The sequence below is a fragment of the Chelonia mydas genome, chromosome 13 (genome assembly GCF_015237465.2).
Source record: "Chelonia mydas isolate rCheMyd1 chromosome 13, rCheMyd1.pri.v2, whole genome shotgun sequence".
Lineage (NCBI taxonomy): Eukaryota > Metazoa > Chordata > Testudines > Cheloniidae > Chelonia > Chelonia mydas.
Window position 1 is genome coordinate 8,360,692 of NC_051253.2, and position 19,233 is coordinate 8,379,924.

Sequence of the window (19,233 nt, forward strand, 5' to 3'; positions counted from 1 at the left end):
CCTCCCCATGATATGGCCCAGATGGGTGCTTTCCCAAGCAGCCTGGCCCTTCACCTTGGGAGGCAGCCATAGCCTCTTCTTCCAGAATGGCACTGGGCACTCCCCATCCCTGATGGCTCCCGTTTCCCCTTCCAGCCGACTCTGTGGCGATGGGGCAGGACCTGGAGCTGAGACTGGATATCCGGCCCCGGAGTGCCTCTGCCTTGATTTTCCACTTGGGCACGCAGAGAAAGCACTACCTCACTCTGTACGCAGATGACACAAAGGTACGTCAGCAGGGCGCGGCTGGCTGGTGGTGAGTGCTGGGGGCTGGCTGGGGGCTGGGGGCAGAGTCCCAAGGGCTACAGATGTTCAGAGTGGCCCTTTGGTGCAGGGGGTGAGCCTAGACGCAGCTGATGGAAATCCTGCCCGACCGGCCAGTTCCTCCTGCCCATTTCTAGCTCAGATCCTCTGGTGCTGCCTGGAGGAGGCAGCCCCTGTTTGGCGCTGTCAGCGCACACGCGGAACGAGGGCTGGCTGATCACACCGCGGGGCCTTAAAACCTGAGCAGTTGATGCGTTCCTCCCTTTGCCAGCCCCCGGCTGCGTCCCACTGCCCTCCTGACTGGGAAGCTTCTTGAGCAGGTCTCTTGTTGCTCTCATATCTCAGGAGAGATGTCCTGGGGCTTGTCTTCGGAAAAGCTTGTCCCCAGGAGGGCTCCTTAGCTGGGGTAAGGAATAAAATCAGCACTTAGCCTTCACCCCAGGGAGAGGGAGCCAGAGGGGAGATGTTCCAGTCACATTACTTAATGCCCTTCTGGAAGGTGCTCAGATACCACGGGGATGGGCCCTTCCCCCTCCCCTCACATTCCACCGTTAAGCCCAAAACCGTCTAAACTTGGCTCTGTTGTTTCATTAGGTCACAGTGAAAGCAAACACTGGGGCTGGGGAGTTCTCCACGTCGGTGGCCCGTCCATCACTCTGTGATGGCCAGTGGCACAGCATAGCAGGTGAGATGGCAACCAGTAATCAGCCTCTATTACTGTTGGGAGGGATTTGGCATCATCCCACGGGGCCGTAGGAATCTCGGATTTCCCGCTGCTGCCCTCCTGCAGGGTGGACTGCGGTCAAGGCTGCAGGCGCAGCTGGAAAGAGCTGTGTTCGAAACTTGCGACTGCTCCCTGTATTAAGAAATCGGTGGCTTTTTTAAGGCCTCTGACAACCGTTTCCGCTTCGCTAGTGCCCTGTGTCTGAGGATCTCAAAGCCCTGTACAAACAGTAATTAAGGCTGTTACTGGGAGGGAGGGATTAATTATTTGATATTATTAGCTCCATTTAACAGGTGAGGAAATAATGAGTCAGAGCAGGTTCAGTGCTTTGCACCGTCACAGAACACATTAATAACAGACATGAATAGAAGAGAAGCAGGTGTCCGGATTCCCAGCTCCCTGCTCTAACCACTAGCTACACTGCCTGCCTTAGCAGTTAGCGCTTATAAACCCTCTCTTTTGTTATGGGGAGCTGCATGAGTCTCCGAATGCTGCAGTGAGAGTCCATGGCCGTGGTTTTCAGAGGGGCTCAGAACTGGGGCCAGGTTTCCAGGGATCTCTGCTCCTCTTTAGCACTGTTCTGAGTGGTCAGAAGAGTTCAGCATGCCGGGCGGCTACAAGGAGCTGAAAATCTGGCCCTGTGTCTTGGTAGCCAGGGAGTGAGGCCGTCCAGAGCCATGTTGGTTCTCAGCTGATGGCACTCTGTGCACAGTCCTGGAGCATCTCTTCTCGGTGCCTCTCCTCTGCCCGTCAGCACGCCAGAGCAGGAGATGAATGTCTCATGAGTCCCGTTGCATTTTGAGCTAAGCACTGCTCTCTGGAGCCTCGGCTGTCTCCTGTAGATAGGCCAGTCGCTCCGAAGGCGGTGTGCCTGCTGGCCGGGGGCAGCACTGTTCTCTGCAGTGCTCTCGGTTCAGTCTCCCCACCTCTCCTGGCTGGCTCGAGTTGCAAGTAGAGCCGGTTAGAGCCTTTTTGGTGGAAATAATGCTGCTTGGCTGGAGCCGGTGTGTTTTGCCGCCATGTATCCATTTCAATGATATTTTTGATGGGAGGGGCTCACCAGTCACTTCCATGGGGGGGGCGCTGACCCTTTTGAGCCAAAATCAGACCTTGCAGCACAATTCGGTGTCGCAAAATCATTTGAAAAGTTTTGGTTTCGTTTGGAACAAAAGCACGTTTCAAACCCTGAAAGCTGCCGTGACGCAGCAGTGCCGCCCTCTGGCCAGCTCTAATGGGGAGATCGCGCCACTGACTTTGGTTTCTCTCTAAGTCATCAAAGGCAAAAACGTGATCCAGCTGGACGTGGACACAGATCGAAACTACACAGTGGGACCCAGCCAGACTCGCTCAGTGGATACCAAAGAGACGCTCCATCTCGGGGGCGTGCCAGGTGAGTCAGAGGAGCATGGGAGAGCCGGCGGTGAGTCACTGGGGCTATAGAGTTCCTGCTGTCAGATCTTGGTCCCAAAAGGTCTGAATTTCTCAATGCCCAGGGGCACGTACTCTGTTCCCGCCGTCGCCACGGGGCTGGTCGCTCCCCTACTGCAGTGCACTTTGTTTGAGTTTGTCTGTTAGGCAATCTCCCAAAGAAGTGTCTGGTCCTCATAGAGCACTCGGCTGGGGCTGCTAACCCCTCAAGCGCTCAGCTTGGGAGGAGGTAGCTATGTCTAGCTGCCCCTGTCCCGTGTTTAAGGCTGCAGGGGTGTATTCGGAGCCCCCACTCTTGGTATTTTGTGGGATTGAAGATTGTTACCCGTAGAGCTCCCAACAGCCTCACGATGAGAGCATGGTGCTTGCTTGGCCCCCAGCTGCTTTGGTTTACTCCGGAGGGAATTCTGCACGAAAAAATTAAAAATTATGTGCACAATATTTTAAAATTCTGCAAATTTTATTGGTCAGTAAATAAATGTGGCTCCAGCATGGCAGTGGGGAGCACAAGCCACTGGCTGCATTGAGGTGGGAGATAACCCTGAAGACCCCACCTCCCCCAGGACAGAGGCTGCACCTGACCCTGACATAGAATAAGGGCTGAGCCTGCCCCAGAAACACCCTGGGGCCCTGTCCCTCTGCGCCAGGTGCACCAGGGTGTGGGTGGGCAGGCCCAGCCCAGCAGGATCCAAGTGTGGAAGGGGTTAGTGTGGAGGGGATCCAGGTGTGGGGCAATCTGGGTGCGGGTGGCTCAGTGGGAGATCTGGATGCACAGGGGCTCGTTTGGTGGTTCCAGGTGCAGGGGCAAGGGGACCCTGCAGGGGATGCAGGTGAAGGTGGTTGGGGCTCGGAGGAGCTTGGGGGGGGGGGGGTCCAGGTGCTGGGGAAGTGGGGCTTGGTGGGGTGGGGGTCCAGGTGCAGCTGGGTGGGGGTCTGGGTGTGGGGGGCTTGTCAGAGGGGCCTAGGTGTAGGGGGGTAGGGCTTGTCAGGGTGCGGGTTTGATGGGCCTGCTTAACGGGGGAGCCCCAGCTGCTGCCGAGGGGATCCCGCATGTCGGGCTCCTGCTTTGCCACGTGATTCCCCATCCCCTTTTCTTCTCCATCTCCATCCCCCTTCCCTATTCCACCCCCACTGCCTCTTCCCCCCCACCCCCTTTCCTCAGTTCCCCCACACACCCTTTTCCCAGCCTCACTCCTGGCACTCACTGTTTCACAGAATAGAAAACGGGAGGTCTCCCAGCACACAGAAGGGGAGCACAAGTGGCACTAGGACCCAGAAGGCGGCATTCAGCTGCCGAGTCACCGGAGCCAGAGACACAGCCTCCTTCAGCTGGACAGCTCTGCAGCTTGCAGAGTGAGGGGGAGCAGTGGCATGTAACCCCGTGTGTGCCCCCCCAAGGCCTTGCCTCTGTTTGGAGCGGGGCAATCCCCCCCAAAACCTGTGCCCATGTTCACCCCTCCCCCCGCTGTCCATCCCCCTCCACCCCACCCGGCTTCCCTTTGCTTCACTGCCGTCTTCTGCGGGGAAACACAGGAAATCTGCGGGGGGCTGTTTCCTGTGGGCGCACAGTCCCGCAGAATCCCCCCAGGAGCATTGGGTTGCAATTAGGCACTGCTCTTGTTGCTGAGAACTTCCTGGGAGGGGACTTTCTGTTGGAGTCTGGGGAATAGCCCCTGTTGACAGCTGTGGTTAATTGGACCCAATTCCTTTTAGGCTCCATCCCAATAGAAGCCAGTTAGACTGTGCCAGCAGCCTCTGGCAGTGAAGGTTTCCTTCAGGGAAGGGGTGGGGCAGCACAGCTTCCCCCTCACCTTCAGGGTCCTGCCTCAGGTGACAGGGGCGTGCATTGATCCAGCACGTCCTCTGACTAGACTCTACCCTTCAGGCCTTCCACAAAGTCCCTTTCCAGGCCCAGCAACCTGCACAGAAGCAGGGCGATGCCACTCACATCAGCAGGCACGAATCTGGGCCCGGACGCTTGTTACTTATTCCATCTTGCTGTGGGGTTGGTTTGCTTTAAGTTCTTTGCTGGCCAAGGTTTGTGTTCAGGCTGAATTGGGCCTGCGTCCCACAGCTCCTGCCCCCTTTCTGCAGTGCACTGCATGGCATTGCAGCTCGGAGAAGCTGATCTTGAAGACCCAGTCTCTATTCCTCCCCACCCCCACCCCAGAGAGAGCAAACTGTACCTCCCCCCATTACAGAGCCAAACCAGGCTCGCTCGTTGGCATCTCATCTCAGAGGAGATACCACCCACTTCTGTGTGTTGAGCCGGGAGCGAGTCTGTTTCAAGTTGCTACTTGCCAGTGACTGAGCCTAGAGCCCTTCCCTCCTCTTGGTGACAGCGCTTCCCTTGCTAACCAGCCCCTTTGTGCCTCTCTGCAGGAACTGCCAGGCTGGGGGATGTTTTGCCGTCCCTGCTGACTCCTCTTCCCCATTACGTCGGCTGCATAAGGAATCTGGTGATAAACCGGAACCCCGTTGACCTGCCACAAGCTGGGACTGTTGGGGGCTCAGTTGGCCTTACGGGTTGCCCCGTGATTTAAATAGCGTAAAGCCTGAAGTATGAAAAGCTGCACTATCCGCCAGGTGCCTTGCTGGGACTAGACACTGAGCCTGCGCTCTCTTGTAGCCTTGACTAACAGCTGCCAGAGACACATGAGCTCCAGAAACTACGGTGAAGCCATGGAGGTCCAAACCCAGAGAGGGGCCAAGCCTGCAGCTCCCCACTCTCTCTGTTGTCATCTTTTTATCTTCGATTGGTTTTGATTATTTGTGCCTCTAAGGATGCAGCCCTCCGTAAACCCCATCTCCAGCACGTAAGTGTTAGAGACAAACCCCTGTTGTCTATGAACCATGGCTCTTGCTGCTTAGAACAGCAGTGTAGAAGGAGAATGAGTAGAGTGCACAGCAGCTGTACATCACACCCAAACCCCCACCTCTGTTCACGTCACCTGAGGCTTATAGGGCTTCCCTGCTGTGGGGGTGGGCTGGAGAGTTTAAGTTACAAACTCTCTTGTCAGAGGAGTAAGAACAGCCTTTGCTAAACCTGGCTCTCAGCATAGTAGTTGGGCATGCTGTTACTACTGTCTCTTCACTGGAGTAAGGCCATTGGGATATGCTTCAAGAAAACACCCCTGAGAACTGGAAGTACACCAGTGTGTGTTGCCAACTTCAAACAGATAATGAACAATACAAAGATTTCTTTAGAGATAAGTATGAACAAGCTAAAGCTGACAGGTGTTCAACCTGTAGTCACAGAGCATTATAAAACTCCTGGATCAAAGGCAAAACAGTCTTCTCATTCGAGGAAGAGAATCTTATGGTGTCCCAAAGTTTAAGAAGAGAATCAAGATTTGTATGCACACGGCCAGGGGAGGAGGAAACAGTGAGCTACTTCCACTCTCTCTGGCTCTGGACGTGATCCTGCAAAGTACTGATCACTATCAAATCCCTTTGCCTTCAGTCGGCGTGGAGGGCACACAGCACCTTGCAGGTTCAAGTCTTCTGTGTGCAACTCTGAAAACTCCTCACTTGCCCCCAGCCAAACCCTACCCTGCTCCTCTTCATCTGCTCCCTTGTGAGGGGTCAATAGTGGTGCAGCCCCTGTGGTCTTCACAGGATCCAGAGGGTAAGCCTAACATGAACATATGGGGATCTAAGGGGGGTTAAGGTCTTGTAGTGCTAAGATTGCGCCTAGGCATACCATCAGAAGAGACAAAATAAATACATTTTCGGTACTCCCCCTGTTTTCCTACAGAGTTCAACAATTTCTGGGTTTGCTTTGGATTGACTTGTTTGAATCTAATTGCTTGACATTCTACAACTAAGTTAGGAATTCTGCTTAGGGGTTGGTTCATCTTTGCAAGTACAAGCTGTCTCTCCATCATGTAGGTATTTTGGCAGTGTTATTCACAAATGTAAAGCAATTGTCCTTTAAGGTGAGATGGGGGGGGGGTCAGTCCCCCCTGTGCTATAATTAATTAGCCCTACCCTGTCAGGCTGTGAAGCAGCTAAGGGGTGAGCTGATGCTTTAATGCACGCTTGTGCCTTTTAGAAGAACAGAGAGAACTCAGTCTGAGGAAGGAGCAGGCCTGTAGACAGACAGACTGGGGTGGAAGGGAGCAGCGGATAGGCTTTGGCCATGCAGCTGAGAAGGGCTCTGTGTGTTTGGTAGGAAATGCAGTGAGGCTGAATGCTATGATTTGGCTGGTACCACAGATCCTGCAGAGCTTGACAGCTAAGGACCTTACAAAAAGGTACATGAGTAGATTGTGATGCTAGCTTGTTTTACAGTGAATTAAATACTTGAGCAGACAATAGAGGCTATAGGACATTTTTCTGAGCCCAAGAGACAGAAAGGCCTGAAGCCATCCACCACTGCCTGACCAATCAATGCTTCTTACAGTTAGAGGCTGTTGGCAGGTTGTTCTGAATCATGTGGATTGGCCAAGTGAAAACACAACCGTGAGCCCTTCCAAGGTTAACAAGTCGATCTAAAGAGTCCCAGCAAACAATAGGTTATGAAAGAAGTGGTGTTCATGCCCATTCCACAACACCTCTTCCTGCCCCTCTGGGCATTAGCCAGCAAGGAGGAGCTCAGAGGGAGCTAGAGCCTGCCCAACAGATACCACTGAGGGAAAAAAAATCTCTGGCCACAACGTGTGCATGCACCTAATCTCTCCCGCTGGGATATGCACATTGCCTCTATAGCAAAACATCTCTGTGCATTTAGCTTGCTGCAGCATTCTGAGTGCTGCCTGGGATTTCAGGAGGAAAACCCACCTCACGCTAGTTGAAAGGAAGATGTCAGATTTGAGAATCTCTGATTTTGGGGAAGGAGGGAAGCCCCAGGGATATGATATTCCTAGAAACTTTTAACCCTGTCCCCCAGTGAAGACCTGTTGTATGACAACATTGTGTTTATTTCAGAAAAAAAGATTGATCATAACCCTGCCAAGCTTTGCTGTATTTGTTACTTTGCCCTCTGACGCTTCTCACCTGTGGCATCTTTATTTCTAATGTCCACTGTAGTGCAGCTTTCATTTAAAAACAAAACCATTTTTCCCCACTCCACCTATAGTTCACTTATATACGTCATATATATTTGTGTGTATATATCTAGTCACATGGGGACAAAATCTTGTTTCTGAAATGGATTTATAACTTATATCTATGATTTTTTATGATGGGTAAATATTGTAAAATGGGCTTTTAACATGTCTTTATTATCTTTCAACAAATATAATTATGACCCATTTTTAAACTGTAGTATTAAAGATGGTCTTTGTAAATCACTGGTACATATTTTTGAGTCAAATAAAAGTTTGTTATCTACTCTGTTTGAAGAGGAAGATGAGATTTAAGCAGCAGCTGGATTCTTTTGAAGGGATTAGTCAGCAGATGAAACAATCCTGTTGGTCTCACTAACCTAGAAGTAGGTGACTGCTGTGCTGTGGCATTTGTGCGACACTTGAGGTGGCAGTCCCCAACTTGGACCCTGAATCAAGTTAGCTCCTAGGAAGACTCTTTAGTTGCTAAAACAGATCAGCAACCTTTGGCACACAGCCCATCAGGGAAATCTGCTGGCTGGCTGGGATGGTTTATTTACCTGTAGCAGCCACAGGTTTGCCCAATTGCAGCTGCCGATGGGGGCTGTAGGAAGCAGCAGCCAAATATCCCACAGCTATTTGACATCTTTGTTTTCTTCTAGGTCATTGATAAACTATCAATCCCCCAATTTTTGTGTGATCTATAATGAAGAGAACAAGTTACCAAGCAATCCAGTTGCTCTGAATCAGTAATGGGTACAAAGAATATAGGCCACACCGAGACACTCTCTCCTAGAAAGCAGTCATCCTGAGAAACAGATGGTGGGGCATGGTGGATAAACAGGCTCCCACTGTGCTGCAGAAACAGGAAATCTCAACTAGGAATACAGAGGTTATGTTACCTCTATATTTGGCAGAAATATGAGCACCAGAACTGAGCACAGTACTTGAAGGATGTAAATAAATAATTCTCCTAGCTCTTCTCACAACCCTCCCCAATTTAAGGATTAAAATAATTGCTGAATAGGCTGAAGGAGCTCACTCTATTTAGCTTAATTAAGCAAAGGTTAAGGGGTGATTTCAAGTACTTACATGGGGAACAAATATTTAATAATGGGCTCTTCAGCCTAGCAGAGAAGGGTATAACACGGAGCTAGACAAATTCAGGCTCGTAAGTTGAATGGTAATTTACTACAGGACATGATCACTTTTTAATCGAGATTCGATTTTCTCCCCTAAAAGCTCTGCTCTAAGAATTTTGGGGATGTTCTCTGGCCTGTGCAATGCAAGCCGTCAGACAAGATGATCACAATGCTCCCTTCAGGCCTGGGAATCAGAGAACCATGGCTCCTGCCAGGTGCTGTAATTTTGGACATACATGCTGTAACCATGAGTTGTCTGCTTTTTTTTTTTTTTTTTTTTTTAAACATACAGGGGAATTTTTCGAAGGCAAACGTGGGTATCATTTGGTGCCTTTGAAGATCCCCCCCAGCCCTATTCCAATCCAGAAGATTAGATGAGCTCTTTGCTTTTAAGTGATACCAATTTACTACTGTCTTTGAATGAAGAGTCAAAAGCACATAGTCAGCTGACTCACTGGCAAACAGGCTAGCCTAATTACTTAAGGCTCTATGACTCCATGACCACAAAGTGATTTGGCAGATAAAAATCCTTTATTTGTAGATTTAGTGTAAGGATAATATGAAGTTAGCTAGTAATCCTACTGAAGTTGCTTAAATTAATGTCTTAGGACTATTCATAAGGGAGAGCAGATAATTTAATCTAAACTCATATCTTCCTCTTCATCTTTCTTTTCCTTTGATTCTCCCTCCTTTTGGTCTGACTTGACATTGTTCTGCATTGCTTTAGCAAATGCTTCTACATCTGAAAAGTAAAAGAAATGTATTAGTTAGGTTAGCTTTGCACCAAGAACAAGATACATGATCATAAATTAGACTGAAGTTAAAATAGACATCATTTAGCAGAGGAAACAGGGTTGAAAGTTTGAATAATGTTACCTAAACATACAAGCAGATTTTGACAATCAGTGGAACTTTACTAAATTGATACCGTACATATACACACACTGGTCATAACGGATTTACCATACCAACATTTCCAGGCTTAGCAGAGTGGATAACGGTGCCTCTGACAGTGGGAGGACCTAAGAGTTACTGATTATTGCAGCCATGCCTTCAATTAAATATTCCCACTAGAAAAGCATTAGCAGCTGAGTGACTGCAACAGGAAAAATATTTTTAAGTCCCAACTGTCACTGTGAGCTCTGCTGCATTTGGGTATTGTGCATAACTCCAGTACTCTCTCAGACTCTAGCCTCTAAATCAAGAAAGCAGCCTCAAAGCTACTTAGGCATCAATACTGTGCAATCTTAGATTAATAGAAACCTCAGGAGAGACTGAGCAAACAACATTTAGACTGTGTGTTATGGAGAGGAGTTTTGGAAAAAATGTACTTAGTAAATAAAATGTCTAAAGAGCCCAAAAGCTCTTAATCCCCTTGACTTTCAATGAGTTTAAGCACTTAAGTGATTTTTGAAAACATTACCCAGCATCTGTTGCTATAACAGATTCAGACACTGCAGTCAGTCAGTTACAGGGCAACAGTGATGTAAATCCATGCTCTTTTAAGAGAAAAAAAAAACAAAAAAAAAAACTTACCACCTTTATTTGCTGCATCTACTGCCTCAGCTGGTAAGCCAAACTGACTCATTAGTGGACCAAGTTGTCCTGAAGCTAAAGCAGCACTGAACATGCTCAATGCCTGTGAAACAGAGTCAACAATACCAAATAAAACTTGCATTTTGTTTCTGCAATACTGAGTGGCCACTTTGAATAAATTACTCTTCACCTTGGTTTTGACATCGAGTTCTATGTAATAGAATATGCTGACCGCATCCGATCTATTGGGAGAGCAGACCTCACTAAAATCAAAGTAACACCTGCTGTGCAGCAGGTTTTAAAGAGTCACTCCTCAGGCCCCTGGTTCTTGGTGTACTGCACATCTCTCCTTAAGGCCTGGTCTGCGTGCACACGGTGTTAATGTAAACCACAGACTGTATGCACTGACTCTTTTCAATCAATTTAAATAGTGCAAACTAAACTGCTCTAAATCTAAACTGGTACAACTTTGTCTTCAGACATGCCCAACGAGGAAAAGTGCAGTAAGAAAATCTCTCTTTCCTGCCAACTTGAAGTTTAAGTGACTGGACATCTGCTAGCTTTAAGGAGGTTGCCTACCAGCCCTCCTATGAAGGGAGATCCTGAGATTCAGTCATGAATACTATCCTTTCTGAGAGACTTCATTACAAAGAGAAGGGGGAAGCCCAGATCAAGGAAGTGAGGGGTCTTTAGACCATATGTGGGACTAAGTCACTGCCATGGAAAAGTGAGCTCTTGGCATTTACTGAGTCCATCAACGGTGGAAAGCACAGAGACAAACAGACTTGGGGCACGTGTGTAGCTATTTTATACACAGAAAAAAATATAGTATGTCTAAAGAGAAATTTGATTTTAACACTTCCATAAAAAACCAACAGATGCCCGGTATTTGTTAGTTGCATGAAGCACAGTGAATTGAAGTAGTTTCTTAGGACTGGTCCACACTGAAAAGATAGGTCAACCAAGCTATGCTGCTCAGCAGTGTGAAAAATCCACACCCTTGAGTGCCACAATTAAACTGGACTAATCACCCAGTGTAGACAGCGCTAGGTCAGTGGAAGAATGTGTTGTCAAATTGTGACATCTACCTGCTGAAACTGGGGAGATGTCAGAGTGTTCTGAATCTCTTCTGCTGTCTGCGGCAGTGATTCCCCAGATGGAAGATAAGGCAGCAACCGCTCTTGAACTTCAGCATTTGCCAGAATGGGAGCCATGATCTCAGGAGTCAGCACACTGGCCAAGTCAACTAGGATAGAACAAAGCTTTGTTAGACTGAACACAAAGCAAACTGGTTTACTTTAACTAGAGCCACTAGTGGTTGGAGTGAATACTGAGATGTGACACCACTGATTTCAGGGCACTTTTTGGGGCAGTCACAAGTACATCATTTATCTAAGTAGGTTAGGGCTCAACAGAAAGGCTTCCAAACAGATTTGAAATTATACAGGACAGTAAAATAGGTTTAAGGCACATCTGGTATCTAACAGCTGTCTGGTCAGAGTACTGTTACCTTGCTGTCCTCCTGCTCCAGCTGGCACATTCATAGTAGCTAAAATGTTCTGAAGGTCACTCAGCTGAATGGGTTGAGTTGGGCTTGTTGCTGTGCTGGTTCCATTGCCTGAACTTGGTGCAGGGCTGGGACTAGTTGCAGATGCAGATGCAGCCGCAGGAGCAGACGGGGCTGGTGTTACACGTGTAGAGGAAGTAGTGGAAGATGGGGTTACAGCAGCTGATTGGCTGCGAGAACTAGAAGTGTAATAAATATAATTAACTCACTGCAGAAGCAGTTACTTTGCACTTTTATAAGCAGCTTTCAACCAACTTTGGCACCCCTTGAGCATATATTACCCCCATTTTAAGAGGCAAGGAAGAGTCCTGATTCCTACCGTTCTGTTCTATTCACTAGACCAGTGGCTTTCAAACCACAGGTCACGACCCAGGACTGGGTTGCGGCAGCTCTGGTCAGCACCACCGACCAGGCCATTAAAAGAGCCGGGCAGCACAGCCGACGGGAAAGGCAGGCTAGTCCGCCCCGGAAGCAGTGGCCAGCAGCAGGTCCAGCTCCTAGGTGGTGGTGGGGTAGGCCTGCACCAACCACAGGCTCCACACTGCCAAGCGGGGGGGGGGGGGGGGGGGGGGGGTGGTGGTGCCTGTGGGCAAGAGCCACGCCGAGCCAAATGCATGCCTCCACCTAGAAGCCGCACCTGCTGCTGGCTGTTTCCAGGGCGCAGTGCAGTCCGCAGTGCCAGGACAGGCAGGAAGCCTGCCTTAGCAGCCCCGGTGTGCCGCGGACCAGGAGCTGCCCGAGGTAAGCCTGCGCCTCAACCCCATGCCCCAATCCACTGCCCCAGCCCTGAGCCCCACCCCAAACCTGGAGCCCCCTCCCTGCACCCCAAATCCCTCATCCCTGGCTCCACCCCAGAGCCTGCACCGCCAACCAAGAGCCCTGACCGCTTCCTGCACCCACCCCCTTGCCCCAGCCCAGAGCCCCCTCCCACACCCTGAACCCCTCATTCCCAGCCCCATCCCACAGCCCTCACCCCAACCCTCTGCCCCAGCCCTGAGCCCCTCCCACACCCCAAAGCCCTCATCCCCACCTCCGTTAGGTCACAGGAATCAATAATTTTCTTCAACTGGGTCACAGGAAAAAAAAGTTTGAAAACCACAGCACTAGACCCCAGTTCCTCATAGTTCAATGGAGCAATCACACTAAGAACTACAAAAGTGGGTGTATTTACATCTTACCTTGACGATGAGCTGCTGGTCGGGGGTCCCCCACTTCCCAGTAAGCTAGCCAGGCCAGGCCCTGTCAGTGCACCAAGCCCACCTTCCACAAATGATGGAAAGACATCTGTTTAGAAACTATTGTGTGTTCATTCCCTTTATAAAAGATATAGCTATTCAGGTTTGACTCAACTGCACTTACAGGCAGCATTCTTTTTGCTGTCTAGAAGAGAGGTCATTTTTACACCTGCAAGCTTTATTTCCTAAAATAATGCGGGGAGAAGAGGAGGTGGAAGAAAACAAGGCCATTCCTCTTTATGAAAATGCAGGTATTTTTCATTTTATAATTTTAAACCCCCATTAGAATAATTCCTGTCCAAAAGATGCTTGTGCTTATTAAAAACTGCTCAACTCCTAGCTATATCAAAGGATGAAGCGGCCTTGGTTTGTATAATACAAACAAAAGCCCCTCACACAGCAAAACCGTCTCATCCAAGAAAATGGGTGTGTGTCCCCCGATAGCCCTGCATTCCCTTCAGTTTCAACTCTAGTGCAGGCATGCAGCACTAGACAGACAGCTCTGTGGTCAAACGCTCTACAGCCAGAGCAAAATCAAGTAGGATGGTCCACTGCTTCCAGCAGAAAACACAGCAAGGCATTAATGCATGGCAAAAGGCCAAGAAAATGATGAGGTAACTGTCTTGTACACAAGAATTTACAATCAAAGAATCCTCCACCCTGTTCCTAGTCATAGCTTCTCTAAGCTAGCTTGTTCCTGCTGCCACACAGAACTAGAGGGTGGTTTAAGAATGTTCAGTGATTTCTCCTTGTGATTCTTCTCCTGAACCATGTGATAACCACTTGCTCCATTTAGTACATATTCCCCTTGCAGCTGCTTCTTATTCCAAGTCTAATTGCTGTATGCCTGTCCACATGACCATCTGCATTCTCTTGTGCAGTCTTTTGGAAACTAATTCTGCCCTCTTGAGTTTGCAGCTAGAATGCCCCATCAGCCTGTGCACAATGGACTGAAACTACAGGGGGAGAACATAGGAGAGGAATGAGCAAGTAACCAGCCACTTGTTTCTCTGTTCTTCTGTTCCCTCTTTTCTGCAGAGTTCCCCCAGCGGTAGTGGATCATGCCACATCCCCCAATAGCACATTACCTCCACTGCTCCCTGATCATACCACTTCCACAGTAGGAGCAGGAGAGGTAAACTACAAGGCAAGTGTCACTTTTTACTATATTGCAGCAGTCCCTGCTGGGAAGCTCATGTATGAGCAGCAGTAAAAGGACACACCCCTTCAGGATCTGAGACATGCCATCCAAGGTCTGTCACTCCTAGTACTTGCAAAGGCCCAAGACCAGTGCAGAGACAGCATGATCAGCACCCACAGAAGGAAGCGCCTTGTTTCACTGAGCAGTAAGTTAACTGGTACACCCAGGCCAGGACACTAAGGGAATGTGCACCTTGAATAATCTCAAGATGCCCTACGGCTAAATAAAAAAGCCAGTGAGATACATATCATTGTCAATTTTTTGAGGAGATGAAGAAATCTGGAATCTCAGAAATCAACTACTGCCCTCAGAAGAAAGGAGAATGCTCTCCTCCAACTCCCTCCTAAGAGGTTAGACAGGTCTTCCACTCATTAGCCATCCTCCTGCTCCTTCAATCCTGGAATATAGCTCAATGCAAAATTACCACCACTAAATTTGTGGAGGAAAACCTACACACAACCAACATATGCCAAGCTGAACTACCGATCACTCCGCTTGCTACATTCCTTGTTTCCAGTTTTGTTTCCCCATCTATTTATTGTTTTGTCTTTGAGAAAGGGACTGCCTTCTCACATGAAGGAAATGTCATTCAAATCAATAAGAAAATAAATCAACGTAAGGTAAATTTTAACCCAGAAGGAAACACACCATTGTGGCATAAAGATATGAAAGCACTTTACCAAGTCCTCCTAAGCCCGTTGGTCCGATCAGCTGCATGAGCTGGTTATGGCTCATATTTCCAAGAAGACTTTGCAAGCCACCCTCACCTAAAAAGAAAAACATTCTGAAAAACAACATTCACAATTTTCATAACACTCTGGCTCAAGCAGCAGGAGATGAATTGACATATGCTGCAAGGAAAAACTGTTTCAAGTGGTTTTTGGGTTTTTTTTGGCATCTTAAAATAGTAAAGTAGCTTAGCTTTAGAAAAAGGGAGGACATCAGAAAACCTAACAGATACAACAAAGAGGAGTTTCTTCTCACAGACTCATTTTTTAGCCTGCTCCTTCCTATTATAGCAACACAATTTATTTTGCTAAGAGAGTCTACATTTCTAGTATAATCCTTCTCCCCAGGTCACTCTCCAAAATAAGCAGGGATCTGGTTCCTAGAAAACTGCAAAGTATGTATAAAAAAACCTCTCAAACTGAGAAGGAGTAGAGAATAGACTATACCTCCTAATGCTGAGAGCTCATGGCCGCCACTTCCACTCCCACCCAAAGCACCAGGTATTGGAGGATTGTTGAGATACTCATTCACTTTACGACAGTGCTCCTCATCTTTATCAGTCTTCGGTTCCTGTAAGAGAGTTGTTCTTAAGCCTCCATGCATCTTCAAAACAGATTAGAAGTTGGATAATTCTTTAAAGTGTAGACCCCCGTCCATCTCCTCCTTGATTATTCCTCGCACACGTCTTGAAACAATGGAGTTCTAAATGTTATCATTTACTTGTCACAAACCTGCATCCAGAAGAAAAGTCGCTTTGATCCTGCCTTGAACTTCAGCACATACACACGACCAGTAGTGCACTGAGGTACCCTCTTAAATTCACAGTCATCAGGAAAGATAATCAAGTCCTGGAAAAAAAAAGAGAGGGGGATAAAAAAAATTAAGAAACACTTGGATACTTCTTTGACTACTCCTCACAAAAACAACTCTCTATGCCTTCTTCCATGTTGCCCCTTACACCAGGCATGTACTTCCAAAGCCTATTTTTGTAAAGACACCACTTGTCTTATTCAAATCTCTTCTTAAAAACTCTTTCACTGTGGTTCACAATGCAGAGTACAAAAGAGCCATTACAAAATTCTTAAGATTGAAATAATGAAGTTATACTCACATCTTCAACATTTCCAGAAGTCCTGTCCTTCCAACAAAAGTGAATGAGGGAATCATCAGTTTGCTGGATGTAAACAAGGCCTTTTCGTTTATCTGGAGTTACAGTACTGCCTTTCAGAGACATCTTTCCTGCCCGAAATTCCACCAAATATTTGCTGGATGAGCCACGGGAGCCTGGCACCAGGCTTGGAAACAACGCACCTGAAGACATCCTGAAAAGAGACAATGGACTAGAAAATATGACTATATAAATATCCCATTATTTCTCTCTTCTACAAGATTTCATTAGAACCCCAACGAAGAACTCCACAAGAAAAAGTTGTCCACTGTTTCTAGAATTTGCAATGCACTGCCGAAGAGCTGACGTGCTAACTAAGCCCTAGCAATTACATGGAGGAGGCTCTAACCTTCCCAACTCCGTTACTCTTGGCACTGATCCATTAAGATACTCAAAATGAAAATGACTTCTTCCTGAAACTCCTTCTAAGAAGCATGACATAGGCCAGACCAATTCCATATGCTTCAGAGTACTACTGTAGTTGACCCTCTCTTTCAAATACTGACGACATGGCTTACAAGGTTGGCTTACTGGGAATTAAAATCTACAAAGGGGGTGGCTTTGCGAGAAACAGAATGGCCCCCTCAAGGATAGAATTCAAAACCTCAAGGATAGAACTCAAAACTGGGTTTAGCAGGCCGTTGATTTCACGGAGGGAGGGAGGAGAAAATGAATACAAAACATATCTGGTCTATTTCTTGTTTTGAGCCACTTCATCTATCTTTATACATCTTGCTGGCAGCAGACTGTGCAGTACGACCGCTAGCCATCGTCATCTCCTGGGTGCTCGGCAGAAGACGTTGCAGTATGACTGCTGGCCATCGTCTTCTGCTGGCTGCAGATTAAAAGACAGAGCACTGCCGGTAGGACTGAATCGCCATGAAACGAAACTTAAAAGGGAAATGACTTGGCTGAATCACTCCCATGTTTGCTCAGGCACCCCGACCTCATCAAGGTCGGTTAAAAGAGCACCCTGGACTACGTCGACGACAGCTACCAGACATACTGCACTGTCTGCTGCCAAAAGGCAATAAACTGTTGCTGTGTAGCAATGCAGTACTGCGTCTGCCAGCACCCAGGAGACATACTGTGATGGTTAGCTGAGCAGGCTCCATGCTTGCCGTGGTATGGCATCTGCACAGATAACTCAAGAAAAAAGGCGCAAAATGATTGTCTGCTCTTGCTTTCACGGAGGGAGGGAGAGAGGGAAGGGGGGCCTGACAATACGTACGCAGAACCACCCGCGACAATGTTTTAGCCCCATCAGGCACTGGGATTTCTACCCAGAATTCAAATGGGCGGCAGAGACTGCAGGAACTGTGGGATAGCTACCCATAGTGCAACGCTCCGGAAGTCGATGGTTGCCTCGGTACTGTGGACACACACAATCGACTGTATAAAAACGCTTTCTACAAAACCGACTTCTATAAATTCGACCTAATTTCATAGTGCAGACATACCCATAGAGAAGTTAAAAGATTAGACTGTGATAAACCTTGTCACACTGGCAAGCAGATGACTTTGCATTTGCTTCTGAGAAGCAGGTGCCATTGTTTGAATCAGTCATTCCACTGCTTGTTCCAAGTTTAAGTGTCGTTAGCATTTGCACAGAAATTTGCATAGAACTTTACATCTTCAAAGTAGTTCAAAAATTAATTCTCATATCATCCATGTAAGCTAAGAAACCATCTTCATTCTACAGAGGCACATATACACAAGAGTTCCGTCACTGCCCTCAGGTTGCATATCAAAGTAATCAGTAGAAGCAGAACTCCCTGTCACATGCACTGGACCGGGGTAGGCAACCTATGGCACACGTGCGAGAGGCAGTGCATGAGTGGATTTTCAGTGGCACTCACACTGCCGGGGTCCTGGCCACCGGTACAGGAGGCTCTGCATTTTAATCTAATTTTAAATGAAGCTTCTTAAACATTTTAAAAACCTTACTTACTTTATAATATATAACTAAACTATTGTTGTATGTAAACTTATAGAAAGAGACCTTCTAAAAACATTAAAATGTATTACTGGCACGCAAAACCTTAAATTAGAGTGAACAAATGAGGACTCAGCACACCACTTCTGAAAGGTTGCCAACCCCAGCACTAGACCCAGCTGCCTGTTATATACACTGCATATGCATTCAGGAAATAGGGCAATGATCTTGAGCTATGTTTACTCAGGAGACAGTGTCTATGCAGGACAGCTTTGGAAAGAAACTTTACGTAATTCACTCCACGTGAACCATGTGACAGCATGCCTGAAGCCTGCCCAAGTCTCCAGACAGCCTGAAACAGCACCACTCAGGCATGAGGCACCCCCAATTCATCTCACATGCTAATGCTTGAACTGAATGATGAAAACTTAGGAAAGATAGCGTTAGCTAGTGGACAGAAGACTGGGCTGGGACTCAGGAGATCTGGCCCTATTTCCAGCTCTGCCACTCGCCTGGTAGGTGACCTTGGGCAAGTCCCTTCATCTCCCTGGTCCTCAGTTTCCCCACCTGTAAGACAGGGGTGATACTGACCTCCTTTGCAAGGCGCTTTCGCGGCTACTGCGGAAGCGAGCCCGGTATTACCAGGAGCGCTACCTGACATAACTTAAGGGCATGAGTTGCGCATCTAATTTGCGCCGTTACGAAGTCAGGCGGCTGGACACGCAAATGGCATCGAGCGCCACCGCATCGGCCAGCGCGCGAAGCCCAGAGCGACGGCGACGAGGCCAGCGAGCGGCTGAGTCGCTCCCGAGGAGCCCCAGGCCTGCGCTCGCTGTGCGGCCCCCAGGCCGTCCCCGGGCTGGGCGGCCCGCAGCAGGCCGCGGGGCCTGACTCCCAGCTGGGGGCGGGAGCCGGCGGAGAGCGCGCCAGGCCCAGCGGCACCTCCCACGGAGCAGAGCGCTTCCGCCGCCCAGCGGCCCTTTCTCCCGGGGCCTCCCGGCCCCGGCCCCTCGAGCCACCCCCCTGGCGTGGGGCCCATGCCCAGCCCCGAGTCCCCGCACTTACCTGCCGCCTTTTCTCAGTCACCTCACACACACAACTCTTCCGGCTCCCTGTCCCCAGAGGAAACCCATCGGCCCGCCCCCCTCTCCGCCAGCCATTGGGGCCGGCCTTCGCCGACGCACCCCGACGGGCTCTTATGCCCTTCCCATTGGCC

The 19,233-nt window shown here is 48.6% G+C and overlaps 2 protein-coding genes across 10 annotated transcripts in view; one reads left to right on the plus strand and one right to left on the minus strand.

The window, feature by feature from the left end:
* The window catches only part of LAMA5 (laminin subunit alpha 5), a 168,993-nt gene extending 158,717 nt beyond the window's left edge, over positions 1–10,276 (plus strand). For 4 of the 5 annotated variants that reach the window (XM_043527389.1, XM_037915641.2, XM_037915640.2 and 1 more), the window contains exons 77-80: positions 136–266; positions 898–988; positions 2,298–2,417; positions 4,838–10,276. In XM_043527389.1, coding sequence (XP_043383324.1) covers positions 136–266; positions 898–988; positions 2,298–2,417; positions 4,838–4,998 — 503 coding nt within the window. In that variant the 3' untranslated portion in view covers positions 4,999–10,276. The remainder of the gene's footprint in view (positions 1–135; positions 267–897; positions 989–2,297; positions 2,418–4,837) is intronic. The other variant, XM_043527390.1, reaches the window with a different exon arrangement.
* On the minus strand, positions 9,158–19,223 carry ADRM1 (ADRM1 26S proteasome ubiquitin receptor). Of its 5 annotated transcripts, none has more exons than XM_037915655.2 (10): positions 19,083–19,223; positions 16,025–16,235; positions 15,645–15,761; positions 15,360–15,483; positions 14,865–14,951; positions 12,927–13,008; positions 11,692–11,927; positions 11,270–11,427; positions 10,182–10,284; positions 9,158–9,387 (listed from the first exon to the last, which is right to left on the minus strand). In XM_037915655.2, the coding sequence occupies exons 2-10, from the start codon at positions 16,232–16,234 to the stop codon at positions 9,281–9,283; spliced, it is 1,224 nt and encodes a 407-aa protein (XP_037771583.1). In that variant the 5' UTR covers position 16,235; positions 19,083–19,223; the 3' UTR covers positions 9,158–9,280. The 5 variants fall into 5 exon arrangements, with proteins under 5 accessions (XP_037771583.1, XP_037771584.1, XP_037771582.1 ...); XM_037915656.2 differs by having other exon boundaries at positions 16,025–16,253; positions 19,083–19,171; XM_037915654.2 differs by lacking the exon at positions 19,083–19,223 and adding an exon at positions 18,530–18,829.
* Between the last annotated feature and the right edge of the window lie 10 nt (positions 19,224–19,233).

What these genes read in the sequence shown, in the direction of transcription:
- ADRM1 (XM_037915654.2), bottom strand. Translation starts at nt 18,678, where the DNA reads ATGTCAGGTAGCGCTCCTGGTAATACCGGGCTCGCTTCCGCAGTAGCC. An exon ending in CTTCTGGAAATGTTGAAGAT is followed by an intron (nt 15,762 to 16,024) that starts GTGAGTATAACT and finishes TTTTTTTTCCAG; the next exon opens with GACTTGATTATCTTTCCTGA. An exon ending in CATCTCCCCAGTTTCAGCAG is followed by an intron (nt 10,285 to 11,269) that starts GTAGATGTCACA and finishes TCTGTTTCACAG; the next exon opens with GCATTGAGCATGTTCAGTGC.